At 38.9% G+C, this 21,031-nt stretch overlaps 2 protein-coding genes across 4 annotated transcripts; both read right to left on the bottom strand.

Moving 5' to 3' along the window:
- Positions 1-213: 213 nt before the first annotated feature.
- Positions 214-10,379, bottom strand: LOC117711025 (olfactory receptor 2Y1B-like). Its single transcript, XM_076936938.1, has 3 exons — positions 8,844-10,379; positions 4,727-4,855; positions 214-4,601 (listed from the first exon to the last, which is right to left on the bottom strand). Exon 3 carries the CDS (start codon positions 3,966-3,968, stop codon positions 3,039-3,041), a length of 930 nt encoding a protein of 309 aa, XP_076793053.1. The 5' UTR covers positions 3,969-4,601; positions 4,727-4,855; positions 8,844-10,379; the 3' UTR covers positions 214-3,038.
- Positions 10,380-11,465: 1,086 nt separating this feature from the next.
- On the bottom strand, positions 11,466-20,503 carry LOC117711303 (olfactory receptor 2Y1B-like). Of its 3 annotated transcripts, none has more exons than XM_076936937.1 (3): positions 20,177-20,503; positions 15,274-15,394; positions 11,466-14,694 (listed from the first exon to the last, which is right to left on the bottom strand). In XM_076936937.1, exon 3 carries the CDS (start codon positions 14,348-14,350, stop codon positions 13,415-13,417), a length of 936 nt encoding a protein of 311 aa, XP_076793052.1. In that variant the 5' UTR covers positions 14,351-14,694; positions 15,274-15,394; positions 20,177-20,503; the 3' UTR covers positions 11,466-13,414. The 3 variants fall into 3 exon arrangements, with proteins under 3 accessions (XP_076793052.1, XP_076793051.1, XP_076793050.1); XM_076936936.1 differs by having other exon boundaries at positions 15,169-15,394; XM_076936935.1 differs by lacking the exon at positions 15,274-15,394.
- Between the last annotated feature and the right edge of the window lie 528 nt (positions 20,504-21,031).

The raw sequence follows: 21,031 nt of genomic DNA on the forward strand, positions 1-21,031 counted from the left end.
GCATCGTATCCACAATTTCCCCTCCCTACATTCTTCCCATCTTCACTCAATGTTTTTCTTCTTCCCCAGATTCATTCCTCCTCTGTTTTGCTTCAGTAAAGAGCAGGCCTCCAAGAGACAACAACCAAATATGACAAAACAAGATACAATAAGACAAGACAAAAGCTCTCATATCCAGGTTGGACAAGCCAACCCAATAAGGGCACCATCATATGCTTTTTGGTTCTCTGTTTTATTGGTGTTTGTCATGTGATTGATATGTATTGACCCATTCTTGCAATTTGGAGAATCATATTTTTGTCATGGTAAATATTTTAATGTACCATTGGATTTTCTTTTGCTACTGTTGTACTGAAAATGTTTGTGCTTATGTTCATCAGTGATACTGGCCTATGATTATGTTTATTTGTTGTTTGTGTGTGTTTGTATTTATTTAGTTTTGTTAGCAAGGTAATGCTGGGCTTACAGAGTGAATCTGGAAGAATTTTCTGCTTTTCAGTTTTTCTGGAATAATGAAGGAAGGTTAAATGTTGGTTCCTTATTAAGTTTGGTAGAATTTAACGGTGAGTAATCTGGTACTGTGTATTTGTTTGGTGAGATTTTATAAGAAATTACTCATTTAATATCATTTTGCTATTTTTCTGTTGAGCCTTTATATTTGTTTATGATTCAGTCATGCTAAGTTGAATGTATCCAAGGACCTGTCCACTAAGTCTAGGTCACCAGGCTCATTGGTTTATTGTTTCTCATAGCAATCTTTTTTTTTTTTTTTTTTTTTTTTTTTTTTTTTTTTTTTTTTTTTTTTTTGCATTTCCAGTGTCAGCCAGAATAGGTTTAATTGTTTAGGGTTTTCATTATTTGCTTTCTAGTCAAGGGTTTGTCAATTCTGTTTTTTAATAACCATGTTTTCATTTGGTTGATATATGTATGATCATATATAGGTGACCATTTGTATGTATGTGAATATATATATATATATATATATATATATATATTTGTGTGTGTGATATGCATTTAGATACAATGTACATGTAATACTTATACATGATTCATGTGTAACTTTTACACATATAATGTATATACATATATAATATCTAAAATTATGTAGACACATTTATGTGTAACCTTTATACAAAACTCTATATAAAGTCTAGAAATTGCAAATAAAAAAGCATAGATTTGTCCTACATTGGTTTAATTATGTTAATATGATTATCTCAGGTTGCATTCATTTTTTCTGCATTTTTTTATTTTTGTGGCTAAAAATACTTTAGTTACTGTAATAAATGGGAAGGTCCACGGATAACCAGAGGTTAGAGGTTTACATGGAGATAGAAACTCCATCTAACAAGATATAAATTGCAAAAGCAATGGCTGCATGTGCCCTGTTGTACCAATTGATTTATAATGGGTTTTGCTATTTTCAAGTGATCACACAGTTTTTTTTTTTACTATATGCAAAATAAAAGAATAGTACATTAATGCTTAGGTAACTGAAATTAAGCCATGCCAAAACTGCTTAAGCTTCAGTGTCAGAGTCAGTCAGTGAAACTATTGAGGTCCAGAGAGGGAATATATCCATTTAAAATGTTGAGGAACTAATTGTGACAATGTGCATTCTTCAGCATAGATCTTTTGACACAAAAGATTCAAGATATTGGGAACATACATTCAGGTTATGTGAAGAACAAAAACATTCCGACTGGTGGAAGAATGTTCACATTTCAGAAGAATGCAGCCGCCAGGACAGAATAGAGCAGGGAGAGGTTGTGATGTGCTTTCAGCTCACGTCTGCTTTCCCTTCCAACTATATTCCTTTCCAAGCTCACTTCTCTATGATTAAGCTTGACTTGAGGCTGCTGGACATAAAGCTCAGTGACACAGTGATTTCCTAGCATGGTGATTCACTAACGTTAACAAGCAGTATTTTGGGGGAAACTGGGATGAGAAGGGAATCCTTTCTCAGAAAAAGAGAATCATGAAGTGCAATTATATGGGATAGATAGGGGTTACAAAAACTGTTCCAGGTCCATATCATGGAAACATGGGCAAGTTATTTTTTAAAAAAACACAAAACCTTAAAGCTTAGTTAATCATGGATTACCAAAGAGTATATTTAACTCTCACAATTATTGGTATAAAAATACATCAAAGATTACATAAATAGCAATTGGACTAGGAAATTAAGATTTTTATCCAGCCTGAAAGATACTAAAACTTTAAAGCTATTTACAAGGATATCTACAATTCTGATAAACTCCCATTGAAGTACATGAAAGAAACAGGTGTGGTAGAATCTGAAGCCCTGCCCCATCTCCACATCTCTTCAGTATCTCATCTCTGCTCTTACTCCTTCTTTCTTCACTCTCAAGTTACTCTACCCTTTCTTTTTTGTTATACAACTTTCTCAATGTTTACTGTTTTATTCATCATTTCTATTCTCTTCTCCCTTCAATGGAAGTATCTTTACTATGGTAACAAACAAACCTGTAGCCCATCTGAGTAAATTTTGATGCTTTTATTTAGTGCTGTTTTTACAGATTTTGTACTTTCTTTAAGCTAAATGAAATCATATTTAAAAGTCATGTTTGATGACCTACTTCAGACCACAGTCCCCTTTTATTTCTGTAGTTACCAGGACTAAAAGACTAGAAAGGCAGAGGTGACCTGAGAACCTAAACCCTGATGTATGAGAGGACGCTGGGCTAATTAGGAAACATTGCATTGAGCAGTGTTCTATGCTTATGGACAAAGTGGCATCTGCACGACATATATTTGGGAATCACTGGCTTTGGAAAAGGGGTGCTGCATTCTTGTGCTATGTTTGAGATAAGTCAACTTTTACTCCTTTCTTGTAAGAACTGTAGGCATTAACAGAGAAAGAAATTAAAGAGATAATGACTTCTAGCTCTCAAAGAGGAAAGCAACAAAATTGTGAGACTTGCTGTAGGCTATTTCTTGGTTGGTAGAACAGGGTAGACTTAAGGATATGAGATATATCATAGAAAGTTGTAGTGGTCCTGTTTTTTCTCCTTCTTCTAGTCTGTGCCTTTCCCTAGAACCTTCCTCAGAGCCCCCTTCACATCCTTGTTCCTCAGGGTATAGATCAGAGGGTTGAGCATGGGGGTGACAATAGTATAAAAAAGAGCAACAAACTTCCCCTTGCTCTCAGAATAACTGCTCTTGGGCTGCAAGTATGTGTAAATGGCTGAGCCATAAAACAGAGAAACTACCAGGAGGTGGGACCCACATGTGCCAAAAGCTTTTCTGCGTCCAGCCATTGACTTGACCTTTAGTACTGCTCTGGCAATGTGTCCATAGGAGCCAAGAATTAATGTTGCAGGGAAGACCAAGATTATGGCTCTGGCCACAAACATCTTGGCCTCCGTTTCTCCTGTGTCCTTACAGGACAACTTGAGGAACACAGGCATCTCACAGAAGAAGTGATTCAGTTGGTGGCCACAGAGTGGGATGGTCATCATGAGGCCTGTTTGAATCAGAGAGTTCAGGAAGCCTCCTACCCAGGAAGCAATAGCCAATGCCTGGCAGAGAACAGGGTGCATGATGGTCGTGTAGTGCAGTGGCCGACACACAGCAGCATAGCGATCAAAAGCCATCACCACCAAGAGCACACACTCAGTGGATCCCAAAGCAAGATATATGAACAGCTGGGCCACACACCCTCCATAGCTGATGGTCCTGTCAAGTCCATGGAGGTTGATCAGGAGCTGGGGCACAGTGCTGGTTGTGAAGCAGATGTCCAGGAAGGAGAGGTGGGAGAGGAAGAAGTACATGGGGGTGTGCAATCGAAGGTCAACTCGAGAGAGAGCAATGATGGTGGTGTTGCCAAAGACAGTTAGGGAGTAGAAAATTGAAATAAAAACAAAAAGGATGATTTCCAGCTGAGGCCAATCTGAAAAGCCCACCAGAATGAATCTCTTCTCTAAAGTGGCATTGAACCTCTCCATAGCCTTTTATGTGCACAAACAGCAGAGGTTAACTTAGTGCCCACAATGAAGATCACGAATCTAAACAACATTCCCTGAACCAGGCACTTTGATTTCCATGTTGTTGCTCAGTTACATCTGTTGAATAATAGCTTTTCTCATTATTATAGAGATGAGTGGATTAGAATGATAGAACGTTTGTTCGAGTTTTAGCTCTAAGCCTGTGTGTTCCAGAACTCTAGCCACGTTTGTCAGCCCCTTGAGTCTGATGCTGACTTTTGTGAAAGTAGAGTTGATTTCTTGCCTGGATAACAGAACAGATGTTTGTATCCAAATGTACTAACTAGGAAATTTCATTTTAAAGATCAAATGTAGGGCTGGTATTCATCTTGCCAATAGAATGTTTGGTTTGGATTCCAAGCACTTCAAACATCAAGCAAAATAAAGGAAATATAAACATGCAATAATGCACATAGAATTCTATGGTCCTCTCTTTTGCTCTCTATAAGGCCCAGCATTCCTGTCTATTAAGTTCCAGGGCTAAGCAGGCAGAGATGACATGGTTGTCCCATTCTGCACATCTTTGGCCTTCTGCTCAATGTATGTGGTTTGTGCACCAATTTCTGAAGTCTTGTTCACACCACTGTCATCTGACTTAAGAGATAAAAAGAATGGAGGTCTGTATTTTTAAGGGGAAATTACTCAGAACAAATTTGTTTCTCCTTATGAGTCATCACACTTGAGAGTATGGCACTTTTTCAATTAACTTATCAACCCACCTTCAGATTTCCCAGGAGGAGTTGTTCTCATCTCTCCAACCCAAAGTTCTTTGCATCAATGTTCTCTGGAATTTGTTGCATTCAATGAAAATGTTTTTCATATCTTTATTCCTCAAAAGATCAGAGTTTCTGTGTACCCCACAACACAGTGATATAAAAAAGACATGTCATCCCTTATAGCATGTTAAAATTAATAATATTGATAATTGCTATGTTACGGTTACTTTCATCCAGGGCATGGGGAAGATGTAAATAACGTTGCTTTGTGTGAAACAGCTGAATTATCTCTTTAATATATCTCATGAAATATAATTAACCATGAACACACATTGATATATTATAGCAGTGGGATATGGATCAAATTCCTTGCCATTAAGGGTTAATAACTCTTGTGGTAAAAATATGAAAAATATCTGAAAAAAGTTCATCACAAAGAAAGAAACCAGTGATTAACAGAAGTTTCTGCTTAATATGAGAACTTGTGCCAAGTTCATACATCACCTTTTCATTAAAGCTGTATTAGAAGGTCAATAATGGCACCATGCTGGATCAATGCTCAAGTGATGTATTTGAGTACTGACATACTCCTCTTTTGGAAAACATGTAAACTATACAGATAAAGTGTTAGTACATATGCTTCTTTAATCAGTACAAGCAAGATAGATTTGATGGGGATTAAGTACTCTGAGGCATTTTTAAATTTTGAAAGATGTATTGTATGTACTTTTAACACTTGTGTATTCTACCAGTATTCTCTAAAGACCATCCAACTGGATCTGCTGACCTTACTCAGCATTGTGTCCTCAGCTTACAGTGCAGCATTGGAGGGGTAAAATCTCTCAATGATCACTGCTGGGTGAATTAATGAATTCCATGCCCTGCTATTGTGAGTGAAACACCCGAGTATCTCAGGTATATTTATTTTCTGTGTAATAGTGAAGAATTAACACTGCGTTATTCTCATTTAGTGATAAGCTAGATGCTAGCCACTCATGCTGTACATGCTAATCTCAAGTATATTTTTACTATCATGTAGACATTCATAACATACTGCAATTCAACAAACATCAAAAGAATTATTATTTGAAAATTCCTGAATTCTAGGTCCCCAAAGACTTAAACACAATGTAACCAAGAGGTACAGACTTTAAGCCACTTCCACAGTCTAGGAAACAACACTGAATAGGCAAAATTGAACTGAGCTTCAAAATGTCAGCTGGACAGAGATGGAACTGAGGGGACCATCTGACAATCATTTATGTTATAAGTAGAAACCAGAAAGTGACCCTGGAATAGTGTCCAAAGAGTCAGCATGAATAATTTGTGCTGCCCACTTGACTAATGGATTTTAACAAATGCAAGCTAAGATTTGATAAAATGGTGGCCCAGAACAACAACAACAACAACAAAACCCCCTTAGTTTGGGAGGAAACCCAAAGTTAACCCTAGCTAGCTTCTTCATGAGGATTTCTCTCTTTGATTCATTGATATATCATGTCATCTATTTTCTGGACAATATCTTTAGTCTTCTATTTTCTTATAAATATAACTATGAAAAATGCAATTTTTATAGTCTTCCTGACAAAATCGGATTAGGAAGTTGGCATAATTCATCCTTAAGGTTTTAATATCTTGTGCAATGACCAATGCAGAAGAATGCTTGATGTTTTCCTAAACCTACAGGGATAGACTTGTTTCAGATTAGAGTAGAGCCTTAGGTATGAAGCACTGCCATTGTGTCTGTCCTATGTAGACAGTTGGGTGTATATATAATCCTGTTTCCATGGAATCTGGCCTTGTATTTGGAATCTAGTGTGCAGTGAGAGTCTCAATACCATGGTGACTATAACTTAACATTTCTTCCATCTCTCCTCCACTGAACTGACTTTCATCTGTCTCACAAAGACTCATGACTGTTTCTGTTTGTGAGAAAAGGTCTGAGGTTCTGATCCCCAGGGCTCTGTAGAGAATGGTCTGACCTTCACATCAACAGCCATGCTGTCTGAAGTGAAATTCTAAGTCACATCTGAAACTGATGCTAGTGACTGTCTAGTAAATCTTACCTCCCTGTCCCTGTGTACCTATGACTTAGGTACCACTTGTTGCAGTAATGCCAACTTCCTATCTCTCAAAGAGTTTTTCTCTACTCTTCCTGCGCTCAGATGTGCAAATCAGCCTCACTGCATCTATACTGCTAAGTCACAAAATGAAAATATCCCGGGAGCCTTTTTTACCTTTCAAACTTAGATCCAAATTTCTTTACATATGAACTGATGGGTCCCTCCCATTATTTCTAGTTCTATATCTCATAGCCCAGCAAAGATTAGATTGTAGTTGTACTAGCACAAGGACTGGGAAGCACTGAGGTTTCCTGTGGCAGTCCAGTGCCTTTAGAGAAGAGGTGGGAACACAGAAATAACAGATAGTATTCAGTCAAAGAATGAATATAAACAACAATAGTGCCATAGAAGCTCGAGTGAAGGGGACAACTTAGAATTTCTATTTCACTTCATATTGCTTAAATATTGTATTCCAGTGAAGAAGAGAATAATGTTTATCTGACATATAACCATTTCATGATGGTTTCTGTTTCCATTCTATCCATACCTACCTTCCTACAACTGCGTTCCTAAGTAAAAATATGATGCCTGACATAAGATAGAATACACAGTAATAAATTCTTGGTGCAAAGTTCTTTTAAAACTTTGATAACAGAGCAAAGGACAATAAGTTTGACAAAGCACATAAATATCCTAGATGTGCACCAGGGATTTAAATAGAGATTTTAGATTAGAAGACAAGTGTGTAAATTCGTTACAAGCAGCACACAGAAAACACACCCAGTTTCCTTCATTCTTAAAAGGTCCAAACTTAACCAACTGGTGACATTTCCAAGAAGGCAGGTTGTGACTTAATGTGAGCAGTACTGAAAAAGGAATGCAATGATCTAAAAATACATGCTGTGAAAGAATGGGACTCTCCTGTACCTGGACAGGTGCCTGCTCACTTAGAGCTGAAGATTTGATCAGAAAACTGCAAAAGGGTCCTGCACTCATTGGCTGATACACTGGGATGTTGGAGACTGCTTCCCAGCCCTGGTCTTTGTTTTGCATGTCTTTTTAAAGCTTATTTCTTGTACCAAATCTCTTTGTGCCACACAAAGATATCTTGACATTTGTGTACTTGATTTTTGGCTACAGAAAGGTCATTGGTTATCTGTGTCCAGATTTCTGTGTTTGTGTACACGACTGTGTGCATGGGCCAGTGTATCTGTACATAATCTTCACAATTACTTTACTGGTGAGGATTCATGTTTGAAATTCTTTTGCAATAGCACGTGTTATTACATGTTTCATGCCAGTCCACTCATTTAATATTGTCAGACTTCAGTGGAACCCTTTTCAAACTGTAATATTTAATCTTCTGTCTGAGCAAGGGGTGGGGGTTGATTTTCAGGATTTTTTTTCTGATTAGCTTCACCATGCACTGTATTTTACAATCAAATCTAAGTCCACTTTTTTTCTATTATGCCACACAAGAATCTCTGTCCTCAGTATCTGGGCTGTGAACTTGCTATCAAACCTTGTCAGGTACCAGATCAGCTTCCTGCCCCACATGCTAAGCTACAGGAGCAGTATCTTTCTGATCTGGATATTGTCCCTCCTCACTAGAACCACAGCATCCCATGCTATCTCACAGTTTATTTCAGGGTGATTTTCAATACTGAGAATCACTCAAACATGATGACATTGTCAGTATACTCCCACAAAATCATGATTTTTAATCCTGCTACCTTTTTTTGACATGAAAAACTAAATTGACAAATTGTTTATTTTGTGTCTCTATCTAGGACTGGTTTTCCTATCCTTGTCTATCTTCCAGAAAGTCTTTCTAGGTTTAAAATTTTAAAATTTAACATGCTGTACATATTCAGGTAGGAGGATAGATGCCAATGAAGACTATCAATAATAAGACATGCATTCTCATCAATTTCATATTTGTATGTGCTCCAACCAGCAAGGTGGAGAGTAGCACCCAGTGCCAATTGGCCAGTGGAGTATTGCATTTCACAATTCTAGACTGTGGCTCCTTAGAGTCTCATTCAGTCCTTACTCACCTAGAGCTCCAGGAGAACCATTTACTGCCCTTGATTCTGTTGGCTTGTGAGACACATTTGTAGTTTGTATCTAGAGAGGTTCAAGGCAGACTTACTTCTTTGATGTACTGATACCCCTTTTATAGGGTAGAGGTCCTGGGACAGGGCTCCCGTCATGGAGAAATCATGATTAACCTAGAAGGCAGAGGTATGCCCCTTGTGCAGCCAATGTTTATCCTAGTAAATAAAGGGATACCAGGTAGAACCTGGTGCTTTATCAGAGAACCTCTGGACTGTAAGGCTATCTACACATATTCTGACCCTCAGAGCATGAACATCTCAGTTCTGTCCTGGGGGTATTGTCTATTCCTCCTGACAAAAACATTGCTAATCAAGAATGGCCTTAGAGACCTCTGTGCCCCCAAAGTGGCAATTATGTGCAGTTGGCAGACTCTCAAATATCTTTTCTACACATCTGTCTATTTTCTATGCTGCATCCAAACTAAACATTTCTATTCCTCATCCTTTCGACATACCTTCCTCAATCTCGAGACTCAGCATATTGAGATCCTCACATTTCTACTGCTTTGGCCCAAGTCATATCAACAGTCAGACCAAATTCCAAGTCTCGTTTGGAATTTAACCACATGTCTCCTTCTATGGACTCCTCAGATAACACTTTTATCCTTTCCTATGTGTGACCATTAGCCAACTAAACATTTATTTCCTTGACAAAAAGCTTGAAATGAAATACAAAATATTGTATGTCACCACCAATATTTAATCTATCATTACTTCTTACATTATCCTGTTTTATCCACAATCTTAAAAAAATCAATGTTTTCTGTGGTATGCAGACTCAGGCAGAAAAAGGGAGATTTTAAAGGGGCATTGACAACCAGGGCACAGAAAAACTGTTGTCAACAAGTTCTAAGCCTTGGTTGTTTTTGTTTCTTGAGACTTTGCCATCTCTGCAAAGAGGAGAAATAAGGGAAAGTCTCTTTTTCTGAAGGGAAGATGGGCCTTCAGCACTCATAATGGCTGCCATTGAAGCCTATGGTTGCTCAGGTTTTTCTGTGGAGGAGCCTTTAAAGATAATCACGTGATCCCTCAGGTGACTCACATGAAACTTTGTTTAGATAAAAAGGCTTTCTTCTTTGCCTTGATTTAGATTGTGTAGTAACTTTAAAAAAATCACTAAATACTGCAGTATAGAAAGAATTATTTTTCTGTATTGGAATCTCACTGGGTATACAACCCATGCTTAAGGCAGGCCCCATGCCCACCAACAGAAGGCCAAACATGGGGAACTCAGTGACATTTGTGAAGGATGTATCTCTTAGAATGCTCTGTTTTGGCTTAAAAAAATCTTACCAGGCCCTTGCTTTTCAATTTTGTGTTTTTATAGGATTTTTCTATAGTTGTGTGTGTGTGTGCGTGTGTGTGTATGACAGAGAGAGAGAGAGAGAGAGAGAGAGAGAGAGAGAGAGAGAGAGAGAGAGAGAGAAAGTGTGGATTTGGGTGGTTGAAGAGGTGGGAGGCATCTGGGAAGAGTTTCAGGAAGAAGAAACTGTGGTCAGAATATCCTATTGGAAAAAAATCCATCTTCAATAAAAACAAGTTTTTGCAGTAGATGACAGTAAGTACAGAGAACCACAGCTATTAAACATGCAGCCTCGAGTGCTCAGCTCTAAGTGGGACATTTATTTCAGGCCATCTCCCACAAAACTCAGATATCATTGCAGTAGAAGCTTTAGAAAGATCAAAATTGCCTCCGACAGTGGACACCTGCAGTGATATAGTATTTCCCAAGCATGACAGGGTTATTGTACACATGTAGTCATACTGGCCAAGGTCACATGCTCACTAAGCAAGATCACATTGGCCAAAGTGCCAGCATGGAAGGGGTGGTTTCATGAAGCCCCACTCATAGCTGAGGAGCCATTGACAATTGATAATTGCTGGTGGAGCCAGTGTCAGTTTTCCTCAGGGATATGTCCCTGGAGAGTCTGCACGTGGTCTCACAGATGGTGCTGTACACATGCCATAAAGGCAGGAAGCAGATGGAGTGGGTTTAAAAACAAAGCATATGAAATTAGAAGGGAAAGAGGTAAGGTAGTAGGGGAGGAGCCAGGGCAGGCATTGAAGGGAAAGTTTATCAAAACACATTATACACATATATGAATTCTCAAACAATAGAAAGAGATTTTAAAAAGTCATTAAGTCTTTGATAGGAAAATTTTCGAGAGCAAATGGAGTTGTTATAAATGTGGGCCTTGAGCATTCCTGATTTTCAAAATTCTTTTGCCCTATATGTTGTGAAACCATGAGACATGGCATTGGGAGTTCTCACTCATAGTTAGAGAACATTTCTAGACCTGAATCTTACCACTCCCCATGGCTAGACTCTGTAGCATGGAATGTTGTTGGCCATGCATTGTAACCCATCTCGCTCCCTACTGGATATGGCAGCTACACTCCCAGCATGACTTCTTGTTCTAGTCCCTTATCTAAATATTTCATGGATTGCCCATCTTGAATGGAACTTTATAATCTCCTTTTAAATACCCCAGTGACTAGCCAACTCTAGAAAATTACTGGCTGGGTTCACCTGCCCTGATATGAATAATAATACCTAAAATGTTACAGCACATTGGACAACAGTGGTTGACAGCATTTAATTGTACATTTCAAAACAGCTACTTGAGATGATTATGATTGTTTTCAGGACAAAAAATAATAAATGTGATGACAGACATGCCGAGTAGCCAAAGCAATCATTGTACACTGTATCTGTCTATTAAAACATCATGCCACACTCAAAAATTACTAAAGGACTTAAGATTAGGCCATCTCAAAATAGAAAATAAAATGGAAATAGTGTTGGCATATAGATTATTGAAGCAGAAATTGTGTGAGAAAATGAAACTTTAGGCATGCCTATGTAGTCTGCCTTTTCCTGCAAGCAGAAAGCCATAATGATGATTTTGACTTAGTCACCAAGACTGTAATGAAGGGTTGTAATGAATCTGAATAAAGAATCCAACTAAAGCAATACTCATCTTAAGCTTGCTTTTATACCTACAGGTATGTCTCTTAGTGAAATCTCTAGAATTTGCTACTCTGTTAGAAATTCATTTGTTTGCCAGTCCTTTACAAATTATTTGTTCTTTTTCTGAAAAGTCTAAAAACAACTCATTTCAGCATTTTTCTTGGAAAATTACTCTCCTGTTAAGCTCTTTATGTATGATAAACTAATAAAATTGTATGCTTTTCTCTTGACAATCAGCTCTGTATGAATTTGCTTTCTACTTAGCCAAAGAAACCCACATGAGAACCAAGGGGTGATCTCAGGAAATCACTCACTTCTCAATGACATTCACAATTACTATACATCAGTTAAATTGTATAATATCAAAATGATCTCCAAGATAAAGCCGTAATATAATCTCCATATGATCTTCTAATAATCTAATATTCTTCAATTTTTATGTTAGTGCCTTGAATCTATTTGGAGTATAGGGATGAGGCTGTCAAAGCTTCTTCAGAAGGATTCATACATAAGAGCTGTAGCTGTTTTTTACTACTTTGTGGCTTCTTCCTTCTACCCTTCTGCACTGTTTCCCACACCTTCAACACTGTAGCACTAGATAGGAAAGAAAAAAGGGAGAGGAAAATAGTAGAGAAACAAAGAGGGTAGAGAGGAAAAGGAAGAGATCCCCAAATTTAATTTCTTCTTGTTTCTTCTTTGAGCATAACAGACCACAAACCCACCCATACCACCTATGACCACCGACCGCCAACCTCACTTTTCAGGGCTCTAGCAGTTATATGCCTTCTGAAAAGTTTCCAGAATTCCAAATGTCACACAATTGCAGAAACTATCTGCAGCTGGCAAAACTACACACCTCTGCTAGAGCATGAGACAAATCAGTTAGCTACTACAGACAGTCAGAAGCAGCCCCATACCCCATACCTGGGATTAAAACAGAAACACCTTCATATAATATTGCTGTGTTTGGAAACCAAAATTCCAAAATTTTCGCTACAAAGATCCAAAGCTTTATATGCTGAGTAAAGTATCTCAGCTCATGATTTCCTTGATTTCCAGGGAACAGAAGCTAGGAAGCTAGAAGGGTAGAAAATGTCAGGAAAGTTAGAAGCGGCCTTAAGCTGTTGGGGTGTGTGTGTGCCACAATTATTTAGGAAATAGCTGGTCAGCTAATGACTTATGTGTTTAGGCATAGTGTTATCTGTATTGGGAATCACTGATTTTGTAAAAAGTGATATCACAGTTAATTATATCTCTTGTCACTGTCCCAAATATTTACAGCCCATTACAACTTTCCAGTGTGGCCAGAATATGCTCCCCAAGTACATTCTTTTTTTAAAATTGCGATATAAATCAGAGCTTACTCTGTTTTGCATGAAGATCATAGACAGTGACCTACAAAGCATCTCAATGTATTCAAAAGGAAGGATCTAAAATCCTGAGAACTACTGAGCTCTTTGCTGAGACCAGTGAAAGATCAAGGTGGGATTCTAGACATGAGAGCTACCACAGAGATGTTACAAGCTCTTCTCTTCACCTCTTATCCGGAGTCTGTGCTTCTCCCTAGCACCTTCCACAGAGCCCCCTTCACATCCTTGTTCCTCAGGGTATAGATCAGAGGGTTGAACATGGGGGTAACAATAGTATAAAAAAGGGCAACAAACTTTCCTTTGCTTTCAGAATACCTGTGGACGGGTTGAAGATATGTATAAATACCTGAGCCATAAAAGAGAGAAACCACCATGAGGTGGGACCCGCAAGTCCCAAAAGCCTTTCTGCGTCCAGCCATTGACTTGACTTTCAGTACAGCCTTAGCAATGTGAACATAGGAACCTAGTATCAGTACTGCAGGGCAGACCAAGACTACTGTTCGAGCCACAAACATCTTAGCTTCTGTTCCTTCTGTGTCCTCACAGGCCAACTTGAGGAATATGGGCATTTCACAGAAGAAGTGATTGATTTGATGGCCACAGAGTCTCATGGCCATCACAAGCCCTGTCTGGATCAGAGAGTTCACAACACCTCCCACCCAGGAGGAGATGGCCAATGCCCTGCAGAGGATGGGGTGCATAATGCTGGTGTAGTGGAGTGGATGACACACAGCAGCATAGCGATCGAAGGCCATTGCCACCAAAATCAAACATTCTGTGGAGGCCAGAGCAAGGAAAATGAAGAGCTGGGCCACACATCCTCCATAGCTGATGGTCCTGTCAAGTCCATGGAGGTTGACCAGGAGCTCGGGCACGGTGCTGGTGGTATAGCAGAGGTCCAGGAAGGAGAGATGGGAGAGGAAGAAGTACATAGGTTTGTGTAGTCGAAGGTCTAGTCTTGCAAGAACGATGATGGTGGTATTGCCAAAGATAGTTAGGGAGTAGAAAAACAAAATAATGACAAAAAGAAAGACTTGCAGTTGAGGCCAATCTGAGAAACCCACCAAAAGGAAACTCTCTTGTGAAGTGGTGTTGAAATTTCCCATAGCCTTTCACTTGTGCAAATACCAAACTCTGCTCATTGTTTCCTGTAAGGAGTATGGGTTAAAACACTAGAAATACTCAAAGACTGTTTTATCTTCTAGTTTGCTATTCTAGCTTATCTGTCCATTCTTTCTATTTTGTTCTTCAGATAGGAGATCACTGGCTTCAGGTGTTGTGGCCCTTGTTGTCTGGACTTTACCAGACAACTCAGTCATTTTAGTCCATTGCTTCTCTTTGTCTGAAAGTAGAGAGATTCTATATTGCTTCCCTGAAAGCACTAAGATGCAAAATCCAAATGCAGACACTTTGAAATTGCATTTAGAAATCTGATGTTGGTATTTGATGCCTGGTGGGAGACAGAAAGAATCAGTTTAATTTAATGGTATGACCTAGTAGGTTGCACATACACACCAGGTTGGGCCCCGATCCCAGCACTAGTTGGGCAACACAAATAAGACTGTATGGAAGAGAGTGAGAGCGAGAGCAAGAGCAAAGAGAGAGAAGAAAGAAAGGAAGAAAGAAAGAAAGGAAGAAAAGGAAGAAAGAAAGAAAGGAAATAAAGAAGAGACAGAGTGTTAGATCTCAAAGTTGGATAAAAGAATAGAGAAGGTAATTATGGGAGGATTTAGGAAAGGGGTGAATATGTTAAAAGTACAGTGTATGAAATTCTCAAATAATTAATAAAAATATTGTTAAAAATCTGATGTGGGGCTCATGGTGGAGATGACTGAAAAAGAAGTTTTGTAGCATGTGTAAGATCCATATCCAATCCCAGTGCTTAAGAAAACTAAAATAAATACATAGATAAAATGAACCTTACAAAAACATGGCACAAAGGGTATTCTTCTTTGTTCCTCTTTTTGGTTTATGAAGCAGAATCTGCAAGTAGCTAAAGATCCGAATTAACTAGGTTAAGGTCACAAACCTGACCCTAGTTCTTATCTGCTTCCTTTTGCTGAGCATACACAACCCAGGTGGCATTCCCAGAAGATTCGCTCCTTCAGCTATCCTCTGTCGGAAGGACCAAGGAGAGTACAGATCTGTCTCTGTAGGGAAACAAAATGGCTTGCAATGCATATATGACTTCCCATATACCAAGCCTGGAACATGCTTCTACTTTGCACCCACTGATAAACCCACCTCTGAACTTCCCTGGAAGAGGAATCGTCTCCTCTCAAGCCAAAATTTCTTTGTACACTTTCTATCTACACTTATGTACTACTTTTCAGTTAGTAACACAAGAATTTTTCTGTCCCTGCCTCATCAAAGACACCTATAATAAACTCAGTAAAAAAAAATTACACTTCCTTGCCTTCTTCCAAGCTGAGAAGCTCCTAGGCACTTAGGAACATGGCCAATAAAAACAAAGTTAAAGTCTTCTCTTACAGTATATAAGTATCATTACACTAATGCTATTTTCACTCATGGTGTTTAGTAGATATTAAATAACTTGAGTAAAGCATTTGACTCTCCAATTTCATGAAATTCTGTCTTCTACATCTTTGAGAATTAACTATGAATGCACCTTCACAAATTATATTGGCAAGGTATGGATAAAAGTAACTATAAGTGGATATTTATCATGGTTTTAAAATTCTCAATCAGATATAGGAAAGGAGAGAAAGATGTTAGTAACCAACAGAACCTTCATCCATGCTCCTCACAAGCGATTTTGGCAAATTAACACATTCTCCTTTTCATTGAGTCGACTATACTGGAAGTCATCACCAGTGACCTAGTACTAGAATAATGACTCCAGGAAGGTACTTGACTGCCATGCTCGAAGCCTCCATGGGAAATACAAACAAAAAGTGAATTGTGAGAGAAAACAAATATACCTATGTTGTAACCAGGACACCTAAGATGGTTTTGAATGACTGTGACTGTTGAGCCAGCTGTTTCTGAATGACTCTGACAGTTGAGCACAGCTGTTTCTGAATGACTCTGACAGTTGAGCCAGCTGTTTCTGAATGACTCTGACAGTTGAGCCAGCTGTTTCTGATGACTCTGACAGTTGAGCACAGCTGTTTAGGAAGGTCACAGTCATCCCTCCCCCTACACTCATATGGACTCCTTCCTCTCCTCACACATTCACATATGGACTCTATCACCTGTTCTGGAAGCTTACTTCCCATAAATATGAAATAATCTGTTTTACAAGATTTTGATGGGGATCAAGTTCTGTGAAACCCTTTAAAATGAGAAAAATGTATATATAGGATATATTTCCACCAGCAGTCAATGTACACAGCTGAGTTCTAAGTGTCATGTGTTTGGGTCTTTTCAACTATTAATTTCCCAATTCACTGATTAGGAGAAAAATGGCTCTCAACAAATGTTGAACTTATTGGTGAGTCTATTTCACATCTGGCTCCATGCCTGGTTCCATAAAAATACCAGCAATATTTGTTTTCTTGAATAAGGAAAGAACAGTTTCATAACACAACAGTTTCATAAGCACAAGAACTTTATGGTCCCTTCCCTGTCAATCAATGATGCTTGTAATGACATATAGACAACTTACTATACTTGCAGTACACAATTAGATTGATTATAGGAAAGATACTGGTGTCATAATCCTACCAGATCTCAACAAAACAAAACAAGATGCTACAAACCAGTAAATGGCCACCATATATGTAAGGCAGAATTCAGTTTAACTTCAAATTTTAGGCTGTACACAAACAGAATGGAAGAGATGAAACTGAAAACTTTTAAGTCACCCAGTTGAAGAGTAGAGAATGAAAATGACCTGGGATGTATTGACCAAAAGGCAAATAAAACCCAGCTGTGCTAGCAGAAACCAGAGGCTTTGTATCAGACCAACTAGTCATGACAATGAACATTTGCAAACAAAGAAGTATGGACAAAGGGTGTACTGTGGGACACACTGTGACACACTACAGATTCCATGATGAGACTCCCCCCCCTCTATTGGTAGAAAGAGGCTGCAAGGATGGAAGGGGGAGGGGGAGATGAGTGGGATTGGGGTACATGGTATGAAGTTCACAAAGAACCAACAGAAAGCTTTTAAAAATGAGCAGTGCTGACCTAACTGCAGTGTCATCAATTGCAAGCTAAGCCTAGATTAAAATATGGTACAAAGCTGTGACTCTTTGGTTTAGAAGGAAACCTGAAGTTGTTTCTTTCCATAGGTGCCCTCCCATACCTGTACACATTCCTAAACCCAGGACTTGCTCAACGAAACCTCTGTGGACTTCCTCTGCCTTTTGTCTCCTTCCCCATTATGTCCTTCATCTACTCCAGCCATATTTTTGGGTAATAATATCATTGACTCCTTGACCTATCATTTCTCCCTTTTCTGGCCCAAATCCTCCATTTATTTTCCCTCTACCTCCTGCAACCAGATCAGTAATAATTTAACTTGCTATAGTCATTATATCTGAAGATTAGATCCATAAGTTACCCTATCTCACCAGGCCTTTCAGTTTTGGTGCTTAGAATAATGACTGGTACATGAAAGTCCTTCCTATGACCTTGAACCAGCAGTACTTCTTCATACCAGCTCTTCAGTAGTTCCTTAGGAGAGCACGAATTCTTGTAGCAGTTTCAATATTCCTTAAAAAGTGGGCTGGGATAGTATCCTAATTTCTTGAAATCTTTTTATTTGGACATCTGGTGTGCAAGGTGAGATTCTCAATACAAGGCAGTTGCAAAGGTGAAGACTTTCTGACACCCTCTCTATCGACTTTCCCCTGAAAGACCTTGATGCATGTGGCTGCCTATGAGAGCCATCTTTGGGAGCTATGTACTGCTCTTTAATTCCCAGAGTCCTGCAGAAGGCACACTGATCTGCCCAACCACAACACTCACGTTTATGTGAAATGTCCCACTAAATTTATCCTGAGGCCAGTGCCATCAGTTCCCAGTCCCCCTTGTGTCCACACTGCTCATGTATCTGTCACTCAGGAACTTGGTGCAGTTGTGACTCACCAAGGCCCAGTCACTCAGGGTTTTTCTTCACTCTTTTCTTGACTAACTGAGGCCTTCTTGATTATGCACATGTTCTGAGATCATAAAAACAAAATGTCTTGGGAGGCTTTTTGCATCTTTCAAGAACACCTGTAAGCTATTCCTCACATGAATCCAACGGAGGACTCTGGCAGATGCCACACGTCATTCCTAGTTGCACATCTCGTAATCTAGGCTGATTTTGACCTTTGTCATATTGGCTCAGGGACTGGACAGTGCTTCCCATGTGAGCCCAGAACATGTGAGCAAAGATAGGGTAGAGGTGTCAGGGTACCCATATATAGACACAGATCTTTTCCAGCTGACTACTCTCTATACACACAGGAGAATAATGACCTTCAAGTTTTACTGGAGTCCATATTTGAGTAGAGTAACTCTTCAACACTTTATATTTCCTCCCGTTTTTATATACATCTTTTATTCAGTAAAAAATGAAATTATGTTAACCAATGCAACAGGTTCTAATTATTCATTCTTGCTTCTCAGCCACCCACTAGCTGCTCAAACATTATCCTGCCATAACTTTACACTTTTGTGGATCAGTGTGAAAAAATTAAATAAAGAAGTCTAAAAATAGACTATCTAGAAAAAAATGATCTTTTCAAAAAGTCAAAGCCTCCATATCAAATTCTGAAAGTTGAACATTTCAGGAAGTTAGAGAAATGTTCCTGCATTAAATGAATAATTGGGAGGGGTCCTGCCCAGCTGTGACTTTCCTTATTTTTCTGATCTCAAGTTTTTAAAGGTTGAATCCACTACTCTTAATCTCCTTGGTACACATAAGGCATTTTGACATTTATGTGCTTGCTTTCTGAAATGTAATAGTCAGTAACCATCTTTGTTAAAATATGTGTTTATGTCTGAGCACGTGCATACACTTGTGAGCCAGTGCATAAGCTCTGTAAATAATGCTTAAGATCAGCCATCAGGAGTGTCCATGCTATATTCATTGTGAGAGTCTGGCTACCTTTTGAAAGAGGAACTCACTGAATAGTCTAGGAAGACTTTGACCTCACATCCTCTTGACTTTTCCTCCCAAGTTCTGGGATTATAGGCTTGTACCACCATGGTCAGCTTGCTGTCAACTAATTGCATGACATTTTCAGATCACAATATAATGACATTCAAGTAGGGACATCCAATCTATTTCAGCAAAGGGCATATTTCACATTTCTTTCCGAAGCTCTATTGTTCAACCATGTACTCTTAACTTTTAATCTGATTTCTCTTCCACCTATTATGCCTGCATGTGGGGCTCTCTTGTTACTCTATGAAAGGTTAACTTACTTTCAAGCCTTTCTAGCCACCCGAATGTCCCACTAACTCCCATTACCATCGACTCTTCTATAAATTGTTATTTTTCTGATCTGGACCATATTCCTTTCTCACTGAAAAACACACCTTATCCCTTCCAGTTCCACAAGGTTTTAGGATGATCTTTATTTTCTCAGACACCCCGGGTGTCACTACAGAATTTTCTAGTATAATTCCAGATAACCAAGATTTGAATCCGGTCAGTTAAATAGACAATGACTACATAAAATTAGTGCTTTAAGCAGCAGCTCCTGATACAAAATGTCAACTTCCTCTAAGACCAACTCCCAGTTGTCTAATCTTCTAGCCAGTCCGCCTTGATTTCACTTCAATAATGTTGACTACCCCCGTTCTCTACCTTCTGACTTGGAGAATATTTTTCACATATTGTTGTAGTGAAATGAGAGAATAGGAGAATGGATCTTAGAGAAAGCTGACTAGTGATAAAACAGTCTTATTTTAATTTAATATTTCTCTATCCTTGAACCAGGCAAAGAGCAGAGGGAAAATCTCTTAGTTACCTAATGGAATTATTCTTGATGCTGTTGAAGTTGTGAGGTTGCTGTAGCCATCCAGTCAGTATTCACTCAGACCTCCAGCAAAGGAAACTGTTGAACGACCATCATCAATTTCCTTGGTTTCAAAGGTGGTGTGTGTGACCCATCTGCAGCTTGAGATGTTCTAGGTAGGGCTGATTTTTACTGTAGGGTTCCCACCTTGGATGGGAGCTCCTGTCTGAAGAACTTACTTATTTTTATGATTATCCATGATTCTCTCTCCAGGGAGACTTTTCTCACTGGTGCTCATAACCTAGGAGGTGGCTGCATCTTCCCAGTTTGCCCCTTACCATCGAGACATGGAAGGAGCTGGCATATTACCAAACCTCCTCTTAGCTTAGTGCATCACACATGCCTTGGGGAAATTGTCAGAGACTCCTCAGTAGTGGCAAAGAAAAATTGTTTAGCAAGGATGGCCTTGGAGATGTCTGAGCCCCAGGGTGGCAATTACAACCAACCAATGGGCTCTAAGTTGTGAATTTCAGTCTTCAATGCTCTATGATAACCAAGTGAAGTTTTTCTAGTTAGTATCCCCATACCATGAACTCTTGCCCTATGAATCTACCATCTGAGATTCTGCAGACTGCATTTACCTTCATCTCATTTCTTATGTCCTTGACCAGTCAGGCCAAATCCCTTTTCCCAACTGAAGTGTAATGTGTGGACCACACCTCAGACATTTTCACAGTCTAGTTTATATGCACCATTGATCTAAATATTTCCTTAAGGAAAGCTTGATGTTTTAATTTCTCCCACACAGAAACAATGTATCACTATTGTACTAGGTTACTTTCTATTGCTGGGATAAAGCACCAGGAT

Source organism: Arvicanthis niloticus, chromosome 6 (assembly GCF_011762505.2).
Source record: "Arvicanthis niloticus isolate mArvNil1 chromosome 6, mArvNil1.pat.X, whole genome shotgun sequence".
Lineage (NCBI taxonomy): Eukaryota > Metazoa > Chordata > Mammalia > Rodentia > Muridae > Arvicanthis > Arvicanthis niloticus.